Here is a 21378-nt window from a genome sequence, read left to right on the forward strand (position 1 = left end):
TATTAAAGTTTTTGACACAAACATTTTCAGTAAGATTACATGTTACTGCTTTCTTTAAATTTATGAGCATTCCTCATCTAGTGTGGTCAAAAAAGTTAATTTTTTTATTCTAGCCAAATAATAGTGGTTTAAAGATACTTCTAACTGCTTCTTTAAGAAATCCACTGGTGTTCAGTTTAAGTTATTGCTTTTGAACAGTTATTCACTACTTCCAAGTTCAAAGTGGATAAAATTCTCTTACTTCTATTTTCAGATTCAAGTTGCTTGTTCTTCCATCTAGAAAGAATTATTTTTAAAGAAGACTTTATTAAAGCATCTAAACAATGATCCATAATTCCGGTTTATCTTTAGTAATTGACAATAAATACTATGTTCCATTTAAAAAATGTTAAGTAAATGATATGTAGCAATTAGAAAGAACAAAACTTGTTTGCATTAAATCCACCTTTCTTAAATAAATAATAAAAAAAAAAAAAAACACTTTAGTTAACTTCCCGTAAGAATTTCAATAAAGCACAGAGTAACATTTAACTCGATTCCACTTTTACGTTCCATCAAAACTCTTTAAATAGGCTAATCAACTTCCATTCCAAAGTTACTTTACTTCATTTTTGTAATATTATAGATCATTGCTAAGTGAACAGCACTACCAACAATGTGCAGGAGAAAACTGAATCAGTCACAAATCATGTGCAAGTAAGTTGAAACAATAGCACTAATGAGGGCTTACTTTTACAACCTTCTACAAGCAAAGAGTTTGTTTAACTAATAAAAACTACATTATGGATATAATTCACAAATCAGCAAAGAATGTGCAGGATAACACAAAGGTAAGTGAGTAAGTTTATGTAATTTATAAACAAAGCATATGGTTTGTGCTTTAGCTACACTGATTAATAGGGAAAGGCCCATGTGTAATGTTAACAGTTTATAATAATGTACAGTTTAACGACTGCATAACATTAGAACAATTGTTCACATAACTGTACTTATTTTCTCCTGTTAAAATTCTAATAATAGGCCACAGTATACACCTGTCCCATCTCTCCACTTGTTAACTAAATACTTCAGAGGAGCATTTTTTTGAGACAATTTGAGGCAGGGATCCAAAGAGATTATGTTCAGTTCAGCAGTTGTTTTTCTTTGTCCTCAAATCTCTTTCCTTTGAGAGCAGTTTTCACCTTGAGAAAGAGGAAAAAGGCTGCTGGATTGAGAGAACAGGGCAGATGGTTGTTCTGTACAATGCCATATTTTGTTAGAAATGTCTTCACAAAAAGTGCAGAATGGGCAGGGACAATGTCATGCAACAAGAACCAGTTGCCTTTCTAAATTGTGGCCTCATCCAGGAAATGCACTTCAATAGTCTTTGAAGCACCTGTACAAAGAAAGTAGCATAGACTATCTCCCCTTCAGGTACATATTCCTTATATGAAACCTACCCTGTTTGTCGAAAAACATGAGCAGCATAATGCATAGGGATCGAGACACTCAGCAAGGAGTGGGCTGAGAACAGCCAACAAAATGGTTTGATAATGGGTACTAGCAAGGTTCCTGAAACATCAGGAACCTTGCTAGCACCCATTATCAAGGTTCCTGAAACGTCACCTTAATGTATAGAAATTTAGTTATTAACTGAATAAACTATCTTAATATTCATGTAGTATGAGAGTGGTCATTACTAAAAGTATAATTCTATGATCAGCATAGTTTTGATCCTGGATTTCTGTAAATGAAACTTTTTGAGACTTTGTGATGATTCTGAGGTACACTTCTGGGTTGTACTGAAACACCCACCACTCATCTCCAATGACAATACAGTTGAGGAAATTAGGATTGTCTTGACAAGTCTAGATGAAGTCTTTGTATGGTGACATTCTTCTTTGCTACTGCTTGTCTTTGAGGCTGTGTTCACAAGTCATTCCTAAACATTCTTTCAAAATGCTTTGTGTGCACTCTCCTAACTAATACACAAGGTCTCTGCAAGTTATTTGACTGTGATTTTCTTATCTTCAAGGAAAATAGTAAATGATTTACCAACAGTCACAACATCTATAGTTATGTTGATGGCTGTCCTGGGATAGGAGCATTGTCTGTGTTGGTTCTTCAATTTTTGTACCACTACTTATGCCTTCTAAATACAGTGGACCTGGGTGCAGCAGATTTCCCATAAGTTTTCTTCAAAACTTCTAATGTTTCTGTTCACGTTTTTGTTCATAGAATTTCAAATTGGCTTACCATTTATGTTATCCTTGTTGAAGTTTGATACTGATTTTTTAATGCGGACTTGCAGAGAACAAAAAATGTCAGACATGACATATTTTTTTAGATTTAAAATATACATTTAAACCTATCAGTTTAAATGTATAAGTTTAAATGTATATCTTAATTTTTTTTTGATCATCCTTCACATATTACCATGTGAAAGGCCAAAATGATTAATTAATGCTACTTACAAAAACAAACAATAAAATTAAAATAAATCCATGTAACACATACAGCTATGTAACACAGCAAGGCAATAATAATCTCTCTCTCTCTCTCTCTCTCTCTCTCTCTCTCTCTCACACACACACACACACACACACACACACAAATGAAAAATTTACACAGCACACATGATAATATTGAAGGGGAAAAAAAAAAAAAGTGTTTCTAAGCACCTGTTCTATTAAGATCATGCCTTGTTATATGCTGTTCCCTGCACTATATGCGACTGGAGCCATAGCCACCCGATGCTACTTTGAGCCCATATGAATAAAACTTGTAAGTCTACATTTGAAAACATAAAAACTTCACTGAGGTCTGAAAGAAAAGTAATCTTTTTATAAACCTGTTAAAAACATTTGGTTTGCAGAAATGTACCAAGGAAACTGGAAAAGTTGATGGCTGTGCACATACATTAACTCCATTTGCTATTAAGTCTAACACTGACATCCAAACATTGTGTGGATATCTAACATCAATTGTTACAATTTCGAAGCAGCATATCTTAAAAATAAACTAATCTTTCAGAATCTGTTCCCAATGATTAAGAATCTCTTACTTGCTTTAGTTAAAACATTTTCAAGTTAATTCAAGCAGTAACTGGTTCATTCTACTGTCTAAAAACATACCATATACCTTTATAACAGATTTTACGAGCATTTAAGGTGTTAATGTTAAGAACATTAATTCACCTTGTGCTTTTTTACTTCAAATATTATCCAAAAAATCTGTAACATTAATTGTATAAATATTTTTATGTGCATTTAGATTTTCTAGAAGAAAGATTATGCATTTCAAATTTACCTTTAAGTAAACGGCTTCCTGGGTGAGTGACAAGAGAAACCCACTGATGTACCAGCTCACTATTGGTTGTGATTTCTGCTCCATATTGAGACTGGTATTCCAACTTTGCATGCAATATCCACTGGAAAAAAAAAAAAAAAAATCAGTTTGCAAATCTTTAAATATCTGTTGATGACAACTGTCATCAAAAATTTTGTATTTGTGACCCTGAGTTTTCTTGCTAATTCATTTTACTGACAAGCTTGTAGGTCACACATTCAATGGCTATCCAATTGCACTTTGAACTTTGAATATTACCAAATGAACCATCTCCATTACTGTGGCTGGCAATGTATTCCAATAATCAACAATAACATGCTGTCAGAAGGTAAATTTCTGTGTACCAGATGTTAATGCAGAAAGTTTTTAGAGTTATACTTTATAATTTTTAATGTTTACTGGAAGATATTAATGTTAATCAAAGTTCCTGAAAAGGTTTTTCTCCTAAAGGCATTATGCAAGTACACAATGTTACTGTATTCAGTTTTCACATTACTTGCTGATAAGCTAAGCTTAATTCTGCAAAAGTGAATCTGGGCTAGGTTTTTCCCATAGTGGTGTAAAATTTCTCTACAGAAGTATAATGCAACCATAATTGCCTCATGTCTAAATTTGGCTCTTCTTATTTTGTGCACTATGCCATTCTCCTATTCAAGAGATCAGTTTTTTTTTTTTTTTTTTTAATGAAAATCACAAACAAAAAAGATATTAGAACTTATAGTACTTAGTATCGTACATGGGTTGAAGTTTGAAAAGATGAAAGAGGATACCTGTTGACATTCGACTTGAATTTCTATAGATTTTAATTTTCATTGTGAAGGGAAGGTGTTCCAGAAAACTGAAGCTGAAAGAATAAATGAGGAAGAAGAAAAGTTAGTTCTGTAGACAGTGAAAACATACTGACTAGTTGCAGCATGTGTTCAGACTGGTTTGGAAGAGAGTTCTTGTAAAGCTAATTAAAGATCTCATGGGTAGAAGGAGATCTAGATATTTTTACAGTTTGAAGATCAGGAATAATAAAAGCAACTGATTCCTTCATCCTACAGAAATCAGATCATAACTCTGCCTAAAATATAAAACGTATAATTTTATATACAATTTATATTTTTTATTTATTCATACAAATTACATTTGTTTAACTACATCTATATTTATATATACCTTTTATATAAATATGATTTATACAAAATACATATAAAAGTAACTGCCATGCCCATTCCTGTGAGAATCACATCCATGTATACACCAACACCATATGATAAGAGGATGATAATTTTTGCCAGCACATACAGTATATATCATCATCTTCAGCTATTATTGATCCACTGCAAGATGAAGACCTCGTCAAAAAGTTTCCAGCAACTGTGGTTTTGTACTTTCTGTTGCAGTGTACACCAGCAAATTTCACATTTTCATCAATTCACCTCATCTTTGGTCTTTTTCTTAGGCATTTAGAGTCAAGCAGTATTCATTCCAAATTTGTTTAGTCCATCTATCACCAGTCTCCTTGATATGTGACCTGCCCAGCCCATTTCCATTTTAAGAATTTTGTTCTTTCGATAATGTCACAGACCTTGGTTTATTGGTGAATTCATGCATGTTTTTTGGTCTCTTTTGGTTATATTCAAAATTCAGCATGCCATACTTCTTTGACTAGTATGTTTGTAAAATCTTCCTCAGTCTTTGTAGAGTTTGGGCAATCAATGTCCATGCTTCAGTACATGTTAGGAGACGGAGGATACATTGATCAAAAACTTTTTGTTTGAGGCAGAGTGGCAAAGTTGTCTTGAAGACTATATTAAGCCTTCCAAATGCTTGCCATCCCAATTTTATGTGTCATTCAATTTAGATCATAATGTTTCCATCTGTTGAAATTTCTTGTCCAAGGTTCCTTTCCACTTCTTCTAGTTCTTGTCCATCGGCCATGATTTTCTTTGGTCTGCTAAATTTGTTGAGGACAACCTATGTTTTTTTGATATTCATCTTTAAACCAAACTTTTTACTTTCACGATGCAGTTCTTCAATGTTTTGCTGAAATTCTTCCAGACTACTGGCAAAGAGAATGATATCATCTGCAAATTTTAAATGATTCAATCCATTTATCTCGAGTCCTTTATTATACCAATTTAGCTTGCAACACATTTCTTCTAAATAGGCAGAAAGTAGTTTTGGGGAGATTGTATCTCCTTGTTGGATGCCTTTTTTTATGTTGATCTGAACATTATCATTGTTGACCAGTACTGATGCAGTCATCTTTTCACATACTGATTGGAAAATAATGACATAAGCTCTGTCTACACTTTGGTTGATTAGAGCAGTGATTATTGTTTCTTTTGTGATTAAGTCGAATGCTTTTTCATAGTCGATGAAGGTTATACATAATGGACGGTTGTATTCATTGTGCTGCTCTATAACTTGCTGCACTGTTTGGATGTGATTCATCATACTGAAGCTGCTTCTGAAACCTGCTTGTTCTTTGGATTGTGCTGCATCAAGTATTGTGCCTATTCTTCTTGAAAGTATTTTTTGCGAAACCTTGTAAACAACGGGCAATAGGCTCATTGGTTAGTAGTTTTTTAAATCTGCCTTGTCACCTTTTTTTTTGTGCAGTGGGATGTCTTCTGCATTTTTCCATGCTAAAGGTAATTTGTTAAGTAGAAGGCATTTTGAAAATAGTTTGGCTAGAGCTTAACATACCTGGCCTCCAGTTATCAACATTTAAACATTTATTGGGTCCTGCTGCTTTGCCATTTTTCATTGATTTTATAGCATCTTCTACTTCTACCCAAATTTCTGGTACAGCTTCTGCATCAGGTGTTAGATCCAGTTGTTGTCCTTTATCCTTATAAAGATTTGAATAAAATTTTTCCATTCATTTTAGTATTTGTTGTTGGGTTTTGGTTGTTGCACCATCCTCAAGCTTCAAAGCAAACATTTGGCTTTTGTGTGTAACCATTTTTTGTTCTGCTTTCTCTAGCCCTTGATTTCTTTTCAATGAGATAAACATTGAACTTGCAAATTTCTTCGTGTACTTTCTTGTGGTCTTGCACATTTATACATATTCTACCTTGTTTCTTATGTTACCGCTTTTCTTCATTTCTCATCGCTTTTTGATCATGGCAATTGTTTCTTTTGATATTCTGGTTGGCTTTTCTTGTTTCACAGTAGGTGCAAGGGCATAGGCTGTGTCTACAATAGTCTCAATGACTTTGTCATTATTGGTTAAAATATCTGTGTCAAGGTCTTGCAGCACATGAAAATGATTTTTCATTAGTAGGTTAGTATCGATCTTCTTCACTTTAGTTGACTTGACCAATTTCTTTCATTCTTTTTTGCAATCAAAATTTTGCTCTCAGTAACCAATGGTTGTTTCCAACATTCAAACAGTTCAAGACTGAGCAGTCAGTAAATATTGTTTTATTGTTTGTCAGTATGAAGTCAAATTGACTAGTATTTCCAAGAGGGCTCTTCCACATCCATTTTTGTTGGGCCATTTTCTTGAAGAATGAGTTCATGATGAACAGATTTTGTTCCTCTGAAAATTTAATTAGTAGATTGTCTCTATCATCTCTTTTTCCAGTTCCATATGGGCTGATAGATCTTTCCCCATTTTGGATCTTACCAATTCTCGCAATGAAATCTCCCATTACAATTTTATAGTGGTAGTCGTTCTGCTTGCAAAGGCACACATCTTCATAAAATTCTTCAACTTCATCATTACTATGACTACTTGTAGGAGCATAAGCTTGAATAATTTGAAGAGACTATTAAGTTTAACAGAATAGCAAGCAATTCTTTCTGTAATACTTTCTACTTTTATAGTTGAATCTGTTAATTTTTTGCTGATCAGGAATGCAATTCCACTGCACCATCTATTATTTGTTCCTTTGTAGTACAGCCAATGTTCATCTTCTAGTTTGACCAAATCTTCACCTTTTCTTCAGATGTCACATAAACTGATGATATTCCAATTGATCTTTTTCATTTCTTGTAATAGTTCTAGTTCTAGGCATGGGGTTGTACCCATAGACTGAATGTTAAGCATTCCAATGTCTAAAGACCAAAGGCAGCATGATTGAGCATGGTGATACTTAGCACCCTCTGTCATTAAGCTGGTCTTCCCATAGGTAGTAGCTCACAGGCCTCTGAGGAATGAGGGCCGTTTATTTTTGTTGTGAAGCCATGTTGAGGGAATGGATCATAATCTGGCATGCTGGTCCAGTGTGGACTGGCAGATTTAGTCTGGTGTCTAAGCTTTGATCTGTCCATCATGGGTGACCCTGCTAGGAGTATATGCACCCAGTGGCACAGTTTTCAGCTTCACTGACTCATGAACACTCCCACTGTCATAATGTATCAATCCACAGAAGTGGCATATATACAGTCTATCATATTATGTAAAATTCCTTTGGTTCATTTTAAAGATGTGATGTTTTATTATCAGAATGTGCAAAGCCTAGTCAATAAGTTTTATGGCTTTCATAGCATTTTTCCTGAACACTTTTTTGATGTAGTTTGTCACAAACTTGATTCAGTGATGTACAGAAACAGCTCACCATTACCAAATTCAACAATTATAAATTTTGTTCTAATGAAGACTTGCAAGAGAGGAACAAGATGTGCTTCAATTTGAGGAATTATGCTTTTTCCAATAATCTGCATTTTGAAGCTTTATATTTTGCAATACTCTGTAATAAACAGCATGTGAAATGCAGAGCAAAAAACATTTCAAAAAGAGAACAACAGAGTAGATGGACAGTCTGTGATATACATTAAGGTAAAAAAAACAAAAAAAAAGTATTCACTTCTTTTATTTCCTTATGCACTTCAAAAGGTGAACGAATTTTTGTCAAACTTCCTCACTGTGAATCTTTTCTATTTAACTAATGATCAAACCTTCACAAGATATATTTGAATCAACTTGGTTGCAACATATCTTAAGATTTGAAAATTCAGGTAATACAAGGTATGTAGTTCTCTCACAGAGGAAAGATGTTTCACAGTACAGGTACTGAAGTACAGACAATAAGTACCTACTGTACCCCAGTTTCTTCACAAGAACATTATTAGACCTGAAGATGGGTTTCAACAAAATGCCGAAACACTGCCAAAACATTTTGTATTGAGTATGTACTAAGATAACATTTCAATAAAAAACTTACACAAATGCACATGTGGTAAACGTGTGCATTTTTATAAATTAAGTTTAATAAACAAAAAACTTTTTTTAAAAATTATTTTAAACATTTATTTGTAGGAATACCTGCAACTTACAGGAATATTTCCAGGAGGCTGCTGACAATCCATTTTTGTCCGTAACAATATTTTAAACTTTCCAAGGGTCCATAAGCTATATGTAACGTTATCAGCTGGACGAAGCGGAGGATACTTTGGGGATCCACTTTTGTTTTCTTTAGGTCCTAAAGAAAAGTAGATTATATAATATATGTTGAGCATTATGTATGTACTGCTGAATAATCTTGGCTTACCATATATACAAGGTGTTTCAGTTAAACGTTTCAGAACTTCTAAGAGGGGTAGGGTACATCCTAACAACTCGAAATCATATAGCAATGTGGGGTCGGAAATGCTTTCCTGAAGCGGTGTTGTACACAGAAGCACCATAAAGAAAAGAGACCGTAAGTGAGAAATCGTTTTAATAATACATGAAAAGAAGCAAAAGGTACATGGATTAAAGTAAGTGTTCGAAGTTTCTTCCACGGGCTACAGTGCATGCCTCACATCTCCGACGCATGGACATCCGAACATTCTGGAATACTCCAGGTGAATTTCGAATTTCTTCGGCAGCTACTGCGATTCTTGCAACCAGCTCCTCAGCATTGTCAACAGGGGTGTCATAAACTAGCGATTTCATATGACCCCAGAAATAAAAATCAAGACATGATAGGTCGGGTGACCGAGCAGGCCAACGCACGGGACCACCACGTCCGATCCACTGTTGACCAAATGTGACATCCAGGTAGTTACGAACATCTCCGCTATAATGGGCAGGGGCTCCATCGTGTTGGAACCACATTGTCTGTTGCGTCGATGCAGAAATCTGTTCATCTCTCAAAAGTTGTGGCAATACTTGCTGCAGAAAGGTCAAGTAGATAGGTCCGGTTAGACGACACGGTAACAGGTAAGGTCCGATGAGGTGATCTCCCATAATACCGGCCCATACATTGACCGAAAATCGAATCTGTGCTGCACGATGTCGTATTGCATGCGGGTTCTCGACTGCCCAGATATGGTCGTTATGCGTGTTGAAAATTCCTTCCCTTGTGAAGGATGCCTCATCGGAAAAGAACACTTCAGCAGGAAAAAGGGGATTTGTAGCACATTTTCCAAGGTACCACTGTGCGAAAGCAATACGAGGTGCATAATCCTCCGGTTGCTGTGTCTGGACACGCTGCACGTGAAACGGATGCATGTCTTGTTCTCGGAGAATCCTCCAGACGCTGCAAAAGGAAACCCCGACTGCGTTTGCTAGACTTCGTGTACTCGTTCTTGGATTCCCCTGTACATGCTGCAGCACATTCTGTTCGACGGCTGGAGTTCGTGCTGTTCTTACCCTGTCCCTGTCAGCTCTTTCAAATGAACCTCTCTCAGCTAACCTCTGGTGCAGTCTTGCAAAGAAATTATGACTGGGAATACGCCTTGTCGGATATCGTTCCGCGTACAAACGCTGTGCGGCTGGCCCACTACAATTTGCAGCCCCGTACGCCAAATGCATATCGGCTAACTCTGCGTTCGTGTAATCATCCATCCCACTAACTTGGCGTTCTTGTTCAAGAAATTCGAAATTCGCCTGGAGTATTCCAGAATGTTCGGATGTCCATGCGTCGGAGATGTGAGGCGTGCATTGTAGCCTGTGGAAGAAACTTCGAACACTTAGTTTAATCCATGTACCTTTTGCTTCTTTTCATGTATTATTAAAACGATTTCTCACTTACGGTCTCTTTTCTTTATGGTGCTTCTGTGTACAACACCGCCTTAGGAAAGCATTTCCGACCCCACATTGCTATATGATTTCGAGTTGTCAGGATGTACCCTACCCCTCTTAGAAGTTCTGAAACGTTTAACTGAAACACCCTATATATATATATATATATATATATATACATTATGAATTATTATATTAGGCTAAAAAGGAGGGATAACTCACATACAGCCAGTCCTCATATAGCACGATAGTTGTGTTCCTAGAAACCCTCATGCAATGCAAAATCGTGCAATATAAACAACAGGCCCTATGGGAAAAATAAGGTTAGGTGCTGACCACCCAAGATTGAACATACATTTATAACCAAAACATTACCAAACACAATAAATAATCGTAATAAAATATTTACGTATTTTATTACGACTATTACGTAATAAAATATTGCTAATGCTTTTGCTTCTATCGCAAGCAAACTTGTTTTTTGTTTGATTTTCTATCCAAACAGATGACAGCCGTTCCATCTCTTCCAATTCCTTGTGTCTTAATCTAATGAATTTTAATTACACTTTGAGTTGTTTTTATTTTCTCTGCATTCTTTGTAATTCTCGACGTTGCCTCATTTAGGTCTGTAGCACGTGCAATATCACATGGTCTTTCATTTTGCTCAAAGCGCTTCACAATTTCATATTTTTTTTCTATCGACAGAGGCGGACTGGCCATAAGCCTTAGCGGGGAAACCCCGGTGGGCCAGAGGCCGATGATTTTGGCCATAAACCATAGTATGAGGCCACTACAAATTTTCCCGGGTAAGACTTTTGACCCAGTCTGCCTCTGTTTACTGATATTGCTTTTTTTTTTCTCTCTGAATCTGCAGTGTCTTCACCAGGACACTTCCTTTTCACACCTTTTAATTAAGTATTTTACTCATTTTTAGGGAATAAAGCACAATTACAAAACGAGGAGGCACACTTGATACACATAAACAAAGCTGCGCGCATGTATCAACTGAATAAACAACACCGTAAAGGCAGAGATTAACACCTCACATTTTACTAAAGCACATTTCTAGGGGTTACTACCATAAAACAATAAAAACAATTTCCAGTTGTGTTTCTGCTAGTGGAATCTGTTATAAACTGGTAGTAAACTCGATCTAATTGCATTTGCGATTATACCAATAGCTGGAATTGTGTTGGTTTTTACGTTATTATGGTGAAATGTGTTTCCCCTTCACTGATATAAAACACATAAATACATTTTCAGAATATTCTCTTCATTCCTATCGTGTTGCATTCAGTTGGGGGTGATTCTGCGTTCGACTGCCATTTCTTGTAAACATAAAGGCGAATCGTGCATAAGCGAATTTGGTTCGTGTTATATAAGATAACGTTCCCCTATTTATAAATCGTGTATGATCGAATTCGTGTAGTGTAAACACGTGTTATACGAGGACTGACTGTATTTACATAAATTTTAGAAGGTGCAGAGTAACTCACACTAAGTATGATTTCTAAGTGCTCTCAATTGTTATATATCACACTAGCTAGCTGGAATTATAGGAGGTCCTTTATGGGGAACAAGTCTTTATTAATCCCATGATAGAAGATTCCCTAATGCTGTAGTGGACCAAAGTGTCTTTCAATTTTATGGAACACAACTCATCTAGTTAAAATATTCAACAATTATCTAAGATTTTAAGATGAGGGCCATTTAAATAACACAAATACAGTCATATCTCCCTGGGCTTGACAGACTTACTGTTCCTTCAAGTGCAACAACATTGGCTGTAGAACTAAGATCTATTTTGTTTCTTCTTCTCCCCCCCCACCCCAGAGTTATAGAAACACTGGTACAGTTTACTAAGATGTGTACTTTGACACAATAAACTAAGCAGCATGTTTTTCAGTTCAAACGAAGTTCCTTTTTTCTTAGTAACTACTGATAACCTTTCTCTCAATTGTCTTGCATTTTCTGTTAACTTTAAATAATTTTTACAGGTACTGACCAAAGGATAACTATCATCTACCTTGTGCATTACAATTTGCAATTCAAGCAGTGAATATCAGGGCTGTCCTTTGTATAACCAAATTTTGGTCATTTTGTAAGTCAATATATCATCTCTCATCCAGAGGTTAGATATTAATCACCAGAAGCATTTATCATGCTTCTTGTGGATTGAGAGAAGAAGCTTGGGAGTTTAGCATGGGCCATTTTAATTATCCATATGAATTATTTTTATTTGAGATTTGACTGTGTCAACAGGAGGGGCTATACTATGTAGAAAGTGATAAAATCTAACTCTAACTCACACCCAGAACTGGTATGGCAATATTGTCAAAATATACACTTACAATGTAGCATCCTTTCTGGAATTTATAATTCCAGAAAGGATGCCCAACTTTCCAGGTGAAACCCACATAGGTTTTTGATGTTTTGTTTAGTACTCAGTATGTGCATCTTTTCCTAACACACTTCTGGAGATATTCAACAAAATTGATACTTTTTGCATCTCCAACATTACATGCGATATTTATTCTAAAAGACTGATGCTTTTACTTGAGAGGGTCATATGAACTGAAACTAATTAGAACTTTTGTTGATACAAGATTACACATCTTTTTATTTTGTTTGTTTTAACGATAAACCTCTTTATACACTGTTAAAAATTTCCATGTATATTTATAATTTTACATTTATAGGTTGACTATTAAGTATATAATAATTATTACTATTTTTAATTATTAAAGAACAAGTTAAATTATTTTAAATTACGTACGAAAGATGGCCCAGATAAATAATACAATATAATATGTATTAAACAGAAGTAAAATGTAACATAATTAATTATATTATATTTACATACATGGGTTGTTTAAAAGATAGCCACAACACAACTATTACCAAAATAACTATATTTTCTCAAAGTAATTCCTGCGGCCTCCTGTACAACTGAATCCCTAAATATGCTTAGGGTGGGATTGTATCTGATACCACAAGCAGTTTGGTTTTGTTTAAAAGTGGCAAGAGAGTGTGATGCACCACATGTAACTGTCTTGTTTTCTGAACATGCTTAGCTTAAATGACCACTTCATCTTGTGGAACAAATCAAAGTCACAAGATTTATGTTGCAGGATTCTCCACTGCTACTGCTGCAGCCTTCACAGCACCAGCTGTGGGATACTGTACTGATATGCAGGAGGATTAGTGCTATCCCAAAAAACAGCAATGCTTTGAACACTGGAGAGGCACTGTAACCAGCAATACAATAAAAGCCCACCATTTTTTGAAAACAATGTCCAATGTCAATCATATTGTCAACCACATATCTTGACAATGTCAACCACATATCTTGACAATGCAAGATATGTGGCTAGTGCAATGAAGGCACTGCTGCAAAATGATGACAGATACCCTTCTTTAACTGAAGAAGAGCTATTTGGCATCTGTCATTCATTTGGTTTATTTTTGAAAATTTCATCCAGGGCTTTTTTTTGCTCACTTCTTTGCCATACCTAGCTCTAGCTCATGTTCTACTGAGCTATAAGGTTGTCTGTATTTGTGCTCTCATTCATGCAGAATTGTGCTAGGTTGTCTATATTTTGGTATTTTCAGAAAGTGTTCATATTTTCTTCCCCTTCCAATTTGGGATGGGTTGAGAGATGTGTAATCTGTTCAACAACCAAAATTAGTTTATTTTTTACCTATGTTACTGCTGCATCTAGTGGTGTTTTTTTTTTTTTTTTATGACTTGTGCATTTAGTTTGCAATATTCTTTATATTTTTTATTGGTCTATTTTCCATTAGAATTTTTATGTGAATAGCATGGATTCATTATATTTATGATAATAAATATCAGGTAATGGTTGCTATTTAATCCATTATATAGTAATCAATTGAAGATTGGAAATAGAATGGGGGAACATATGGAGAGGTCGATTTCTGTGCTATTTCTTGATATTTTTTTTTTTTTTTGTTAGTTGTTGGTGCATCAGCTTCTGTGGCCATAATGCATCTCCCAAAGTTTTTGCATTTTACTGTGATCCAAGCCCGAGGCGGGATTCAAACCCGCGACCTTTAGATTGCCAGGTAGGCACTTTACCCACCTGGCTAGCCCAGTCAGAATTTCTTGATATAAATGTGTGGGTATATGGAAACCATTAGTATTAGTATTAGTAGAGGCATTTGATGCAAGAAAGCAAGCTTATGCAGCATCAGCCAAAAAAAAAAAAAAAAAAAAAAACCCACTTCCACTTCACCCCTCTGTTCGTTCAAAATACCTGTCCGGCTGAGCCTTAAACTTATTTAGGCTATCAACCTCCACCACAAGGGATAGAAGTCTGTTCCACCAACCAACCACCCGCTGGCTAAAGGCAAATTTCCGCACGTCTATCCTACATCTGTCTTTCCTCAATTTGAATTTATGCCCTCTCAGGTGATTTTTCTGAGCTAGAGGAAGAATCCCATCAGCATTGAGCATGCTTCAAGGCTTTATACACCTCTATCATATCACCTCGCTGGTGCCTAGTCTCCAGACACTGTAATTTGCAAAACTTAAGCCTTTCTTTGTAAGAGCACCCCTTTGTTCCATTCACTAATCTTGTTGCCCTTCTCTGTACTCGTTCCAGTAGCTCTACATCCTTCTTGAAATGAGGCCTCCAGACCTGTATACAGTACTCTAGGTGTGGCCTGACCATTGCCTTATACAATGGAATAATCACCTCCTTATCCCTGCTGGAAAAATTCCTGTATATCATTGACAATACTCCATGAGCTACAGGAATTTTTCTAGCAGGGATAAGGAGGTGATTATTCCATTGTATAAGGCAATGGTCAGGCCACACCTAGAGTACTGTATACAGGTCTGGAGGCCTCATTTCAAGAAGGATGTAGAGCTGCTGGAACGAGTACAGAGAAGGGCAACAAGATTAGTGAATAGAACAAAGGGGTGCTCTTACGAAGAAAGGCTTAAGTTTTGCAAATTACAGTGTCTGGAGACTAGGCACCAGCGAGGTGATATGATAGAGGTGTATAAAGCCTTGAAGCATGCTCAATGCTGATGGGATTCTTCCTCTAGCTCAGAAAAATCACCTGAGAGGGCATAAATTCAAATTGAGGAAAGACAGATGTAGGATAGACGTGCGGAAATTTGCCTTTAGCCAGCGGGTGGTTGGTTGGTGGAACAGACTTCCATCCCTTGTGGTGGAGGTTGATAGCCTAAATAAGTTTAAGGCTCAGCTAAATAAGTTTAAGGCCATCATTCAGAAGAGCACAGTTGTTTACATCTATCCATTTTATGTCCTTTGCAGTCTGCAGTTATGTTTCCCTACAAATGGTGGCTACCATTTAAGTCTTCCAAAACACAGGAGGAAGAATATATTTGGATCTTCTAAATCTTGTAATTCTTAACTTGTTGAGATATAAATTTAGCACTCATCTACTGTAGGTACTTTGAGAATTGTATTTAATGAGGCTAATTGGGAATTAATATTTGAACGTTTACTAGTACTCCATTACTGGTCATGCTATCTGTTACTATGTGATATAGGGTATATGGCTTTCTGGTATAATAAAGTGGTGGTTGCAACGTTGATGTTTGAAATTTTCTAGTTGCAAAAATCACTACCTATAATTATTATTATAGATAAAGTTTTTAAATTTAAACTAAACTATATTTATAATTCTGCATTTGTCTCATTTATGCAATAGCACAAGAAAATGGGATGAGTCTAGCAAGCATTCACTGAGCTACTGAGTTGCAACTGCTTTCCAACCCAAACCAAATTGTATCACTATGTCTGTCCCTGGAATCCTGTACACACACACACACGGAAATACTACTGAACATAGATTTCCAGACTTATTACTGGCTGACTGCAAACCTGCAATCTGGCCACAAGCCACCAAATATGGTATGGTTTCTAATTGATGATATAACTTGAAATCTGAGATAGGTTTCCTGTATGAATAAAAATGGCAGAACATGCTGTGTAATGAGGTTGTATTGTCACTTACATTGGCACTACAAGCCTCTACAATTTCAGTGAATTGTACTGTTTTCTTTTCATTATATGGTTTTGGAAGAGCATTTGTATTGTTTTCTTATTTTAATTCAGGCAATCATCTTCTGATTGCATTTTGATATCTGTCTATATGCATAGTCCATGGGTCATAACGTTTTTTCTTTATTCAACTTCTGCTATGGATTCTCCATGTTGAGAGGAATGCATATTCACAATTTATTCTTGTACAAAGAATTCTTGGGCCCAATATAAATTTCTTTCCCCCATTGGGGGTATGGGACTGCAATGGCAGTTTCTGTTTATTTATAGTGCTCTTTTTTGTTCTTATGTACATATCATAAGAAAACAGTGCACCATTTTTCTTGTGATATGTGCGACAGAAGGTTTGTTCATAGTAGTCAGGGACATTCTGGCATTTTGGTATACAACATCATATTCTGTTTTATGCCAAAGCATAAGTTATTCTGTCTTCTAATGTCCAATTTTTTGAGTAGGTGGAATGATTTAGTAATGACAACATTGCACATGCTGGAACAGCGTAATTTAGATATTTAATAGATACTAACTAATTACATAAAAATGCCCTGTGTTTTGGAACTCTTAGGTAAGCACATCTGAATGTACTAATGAAAATGAAATTGCTAATATATCAACTGCATTTTGGTGCACAGTCAGCAGCATAATGAGCTGAAGCAGGACAGTTAATAGAAGTCTAGGTAGGACGACGGTTCTTCCAACCTGTATAATTTTATTCTAAGATGTATAAGACCTGCCCAGAACAAAATTTGCACCTCCATCACAGAATTTCCCTAATGACTGTAATATACCATAAGTGAAATCAAGTTTCATCTTGACATCGCCTTCCAACAGAAAGGTGATGTCTCCAAACCAGCAACTTATAGCTGGAGTGGGCACCCATGACAGTGGCAAAAATGGCTCCTCCACCAGATAACCCTCAAGCTAATCTGTGCACACAACCCTGCAGAGCTCTAGAAAGATCCCAGGTACAGTTCTCCCTAAATATCTTCTTTGTCTTTATTTGGCTTCAGTTCATTGTGTTACTGACTGTGCACATTGTAGTTGATATATTAGTAAACACCAAAATAAATATCTTCTTTGTCTTTACTTGGCTTCAGCTCATTGTGTTACTGACTGTGCACATTATAGTTGATATATTAGCAAACACCAAAATATAGTAACATATTAGTAATTAGATACATTAGATATATTAGTGATTTCATTTTTGTTAGTAGTGATGTATTTACCTCAGAAAAAGGAGCCACAGAACTCCAAAACACAGGATATTTTTGTATAATTAGAAAATATCTAAATTATGCTGTTCCAATGCAGTGCAGTGTCATTTGTTTGTTCCCTACATTCAAAATAATATCTTTCAGCCTTTACATTTTAAATAGGTGGAATGACTTTTACAGTTTGGAGATTTAGGGGTTTGGAATGTACAGTTGTTTATTTGTTTATTTCAGAGTTGACCAGTCCATCAACAGCTACGATTAGAGTATGCCATGGTTAACCATGCTATGGTACAAGGGAGTGAAAGATGTGCAGTAAATACAAGTGGTCTGATTCAGTCACTCTTTGGTGATATGGTTGTATAAGCCAATTCTTTTTAGGAAAAAGAAGACTTTCTTGGCATTAGTTTGGTTATCTGGGAGTGATGAAATTGTGAACAACTCCTGGGAACTTAGAGCCTACACAACTTTCACTGGTGTGCAATGAAAGGTTCCGAATTGGCAGAGGCAGTAGTTCCATGACTTGCTGTTTATGAATAGCCATTTTTTGGTAATTCAAGCAATGGAGGGTGTTTATAACAAATGATATGTTAAAATTTGGACATCTGGCTTGGACTGATGGAGGTGGTAGGTGGTTTAAGTATACCGAAGATGAGAATTAGGTTTTGGGTTGTGGTAACCAATCCAATTCTAGTAACCTGGAGCTATATATTTTTCTTTCTTGCACATTTGATTACAGAGGGATAACTCCAGGAGCAGTAGGTGATGATCTCAGAAGCCATAATTCTAAGTGATTCAACTGTTAAGAGATGCAGGGAATATATCATGTAATAAAGACAGGTGGAATAGCAGGATGGTATGTCTGCCAGAGTGCAAGGTTTATGATATCACAGAGCAATTATCATCTTTTAAGGAAGCAAAGGATGATATTTTTAAATGGAGGTAGGTATTAATGATATTAACCATATACAATCTTAATACTGATATTAAGAAAAAGACACAAGTTCAAGATTTAATTTAATGAGGGAGCTTTTGTCAGTTAATTAAAGCCTAAAGAAACTGTGTAGGATTTGTGGGGGAAATTTTTTTTCAGCATAGACTGCACTTTTTGATAGCAAGGACTTCTTTCATAAGGGCAGAACACATATGAAAAAAAGAGGTACAACAATATTTAATGATGCTATTAAGGTAGAGTTAAGTGTTCTACCTTAATAGCATCATTAAATATTGTTGTACCTCTTGGAGTTAAGAGCAGAGGCAAATCAGATTTTTACACTACTTTGTACTGTCCTACTTCCTATTGAGACATATACTGGCCTGGAAACCAATAGGGAAGTACAGGGCCTATTGGAAGTTCTTATATCACTAATACAGTTAAAACTGGAACTGGCTGCAAGGCCATGGGACTGTGAGTAATGGGGAATTACTTCATAAATTACTTCAAAAAGACAGATTATCATGTTTTTGCATACTAATACTAGTTAATAAATTTGTTGAATTCAAAGTGCTGGTCAATTCAGTAAATGAAGACATAACAAGAATATCAGAAACAGTGTCATTCTGATATGCAGCATGCAGAATTTCAATATGGTAAATATAATATGTATGGAAAGGACAGCTTTGTGCAAATGTATAAGTTGGAGCAATGTGATATTAAGGATAAGTTACTACTATGGATAAAGGAATAATAATAATAAAAAAAAATTCTTGTTTGCATTAAAGTATGATCACTAAGTCAGAAGAGTTTACAATAAATTGTGAATACACTGTTAATCGTATTCAGCAGTCACATCAGCTTGAACCACTGTCCACTCAAAGAGTGTATGCTACTGCACTCCCACTCCTGAGCATTTGGCTAAGACAGCTATGACAAATGCAATCAAGAAACTCCCAACAAGGTCTTTGAAGAAGCTTTTCTGCAAATATTATATCACTGATGATAAAAAAAAAAAAAAAAAAAAAAAAAAATATATATATATATATATATATATATATTTAATCCATTATGAAATATAAGAATAGATGTAAAATGTACAGGGTTGTTAAAATTAAAGTATCCCTATGTACAGGGCTCCGGAGTGAGTTCTAAGGTTCGTACCGAAGAGAAATTTGGACAGCAGGTACAATAAAGAACGCTCCCTATTTATTGGGGAAAAAAAAAAAAAAAAAATCCGTTACAAAATTTGTCACTATATGGTGCTGTGGCAATACAAATCACCTGAACAGTACTATAATTGTTCAATGTGTCCTCCATTTTGGTCAACAACAGTTTCCATTCGAAGAACAGCATTTTCTATAGCAGAATGTAACATGTCAACTGAAAGAGCTAGCACATGATGTCTAATGTTGTCCTTCAGGTCTGCCAGAGTTTGACATCCTTCCCGATACACCTGGTTCTTCAAAAAACCCCACAACCAGAAGTCGCACAGGGTGAGGTCCGGCAATCGGGGTGGCCAAGATGTCTGGAAACAACGGCCAATGATCCGTTCGTCTTTAAAGTGTTGCCTTAGCAATCTTTGGACACAAGGGTGGATGTAGGGTGGTGCACCATCTTGCACGAATATGGTATCCTGAAGGCACTCACGTTGTTGCAGCTCTGGTATTGCGAAATTTGCCAACATTTCATAATATCACTGTCCAGTGACGGAACAGGTGCAGGGTGAAGTCAGTGTTACCTGTTCAAAAAAATATGGCCCAATCATGAATGTGGCTGTAAATCCACACCACACTGTCACTTTTGGAAAATGCAACGGGACCTCTTGGATAACTCAAGGGTTTTCTGTTGCCCAAATGCGACAGTTGTGCGTATTCATTTGTCCATTTAAGCAAAAGTGGGCTTCATCACTCCAAAGTATGTTCCGTGGCCAAGTGATATCCACTGTCATTCGCACCAGAAACTGAGTGTGTATGTGAAACTAATATCTGCATCACCATGCTTTAGCTGCTGTAGCATGTGCAGTGCCTTACAGTGGAATAGGGTATGTTCACTTCACGAGAAACAGCTGCCACACTTGCGCTATCATATGATAAATCCACAACAGCCATAGCCACATCTTCAACACGAGAGGAGTCCACTCGTTTTCTACCTCTACCTTGTTGAACACCAAGATGTCCTGTCGCTTCAAATTTCGCAATCATTTTGCAGACAGCACAAATAGCCATAGGTCCACGCCTTATGCGCTTCTGATGCCGGAATTCTCTGATAGCTGCAGCTGCATTGTTGCTGTTCTGATAGTACAGCTTCACCAATAGCGCCTTTTCCTGCAATGTTGTTGACATTGCTGCTGTAGTGCAGGCAAACATCTAATGTACGATTTTGAAGAGACTGCTTTGCTTTCATACAGTACAGTAGAGCTGAGTAGTGGCGCTGTGGCAATAATTTACGATTATGCAAACAGTGTAAGCCTAATCATAACTAAGATAGTTACGTGCCATACAGTGACAAATTTTGTAGCTAATTTTTTTTCCAATAAATGACAAGTGCATTCTTTATTGCACCTCTATATAGGGATACTTTAATTTTAACAACCCTATATATTATCAGATTAATGCCATCAATTGTAGATTAAACATTACATTAGTCTGTAATCTAATTACTACTATAGGAGTATAATTGGTACTACATAGGTAGTCAGAGTATTAAAACATTGGTATAAAAGTACTAAGCGGGCCATAAGGCCAAAAGAACCTATAAAGACTAATATAGGCTTTATAGGTTCTATAACTCAAATAAACATATTTTAGTTCTATAATAAACATATTTTATATTTTAATTAGCAATAAAATAAATTTAAAAATATAAAATAGAATAAAATAATGATTATGTAGCTAATTA

General features: G+C 35.9%; 1 protein-coding gene across 1 annotated transcript in view; it reads right to left on the reverse strand.

Annotated features, from left to right (window-relative positions):
• Positions 1 to 21378, reverse strand: part of LOC150079474 (little elongation complex subunit 2-like) — a 162053-nt gene that overhangs the window by 39617 nt on the left and 101058 nt on the right. The window contains exons 12-13 of the mRNA XM_090382392.1: positions 8602 to 8747; positions 3289 to 3409 (exon numbers count right to left, since the gene is read on the reverse strand). Of these exons, the coding sequence (XP_090238518.1) occupies positions 3289 to 3409; positions 8602 to 8747 (267 nt within the window). The remainder of the gene's footprint in view (positions 1 to 3288; positions 3410 to 8601; positions 8748 to 21378) is intronic.

This window comes from Mastigoproctus giganteus, chromosome 10, assembly GCF_048544385.1.
Source record: "Mastigoproctus giganteus isolate SK-2022 chromosome 10, ASM4854438v1, whole genome shotgun sequence".
NCBI classification, from domain to species: Eukaryota; Metazoa; Arthropoda; class Arachnida; order Uropygi; family Thelyphonidae; genus Mastigoproctus; species Mastigoproctus giganteus.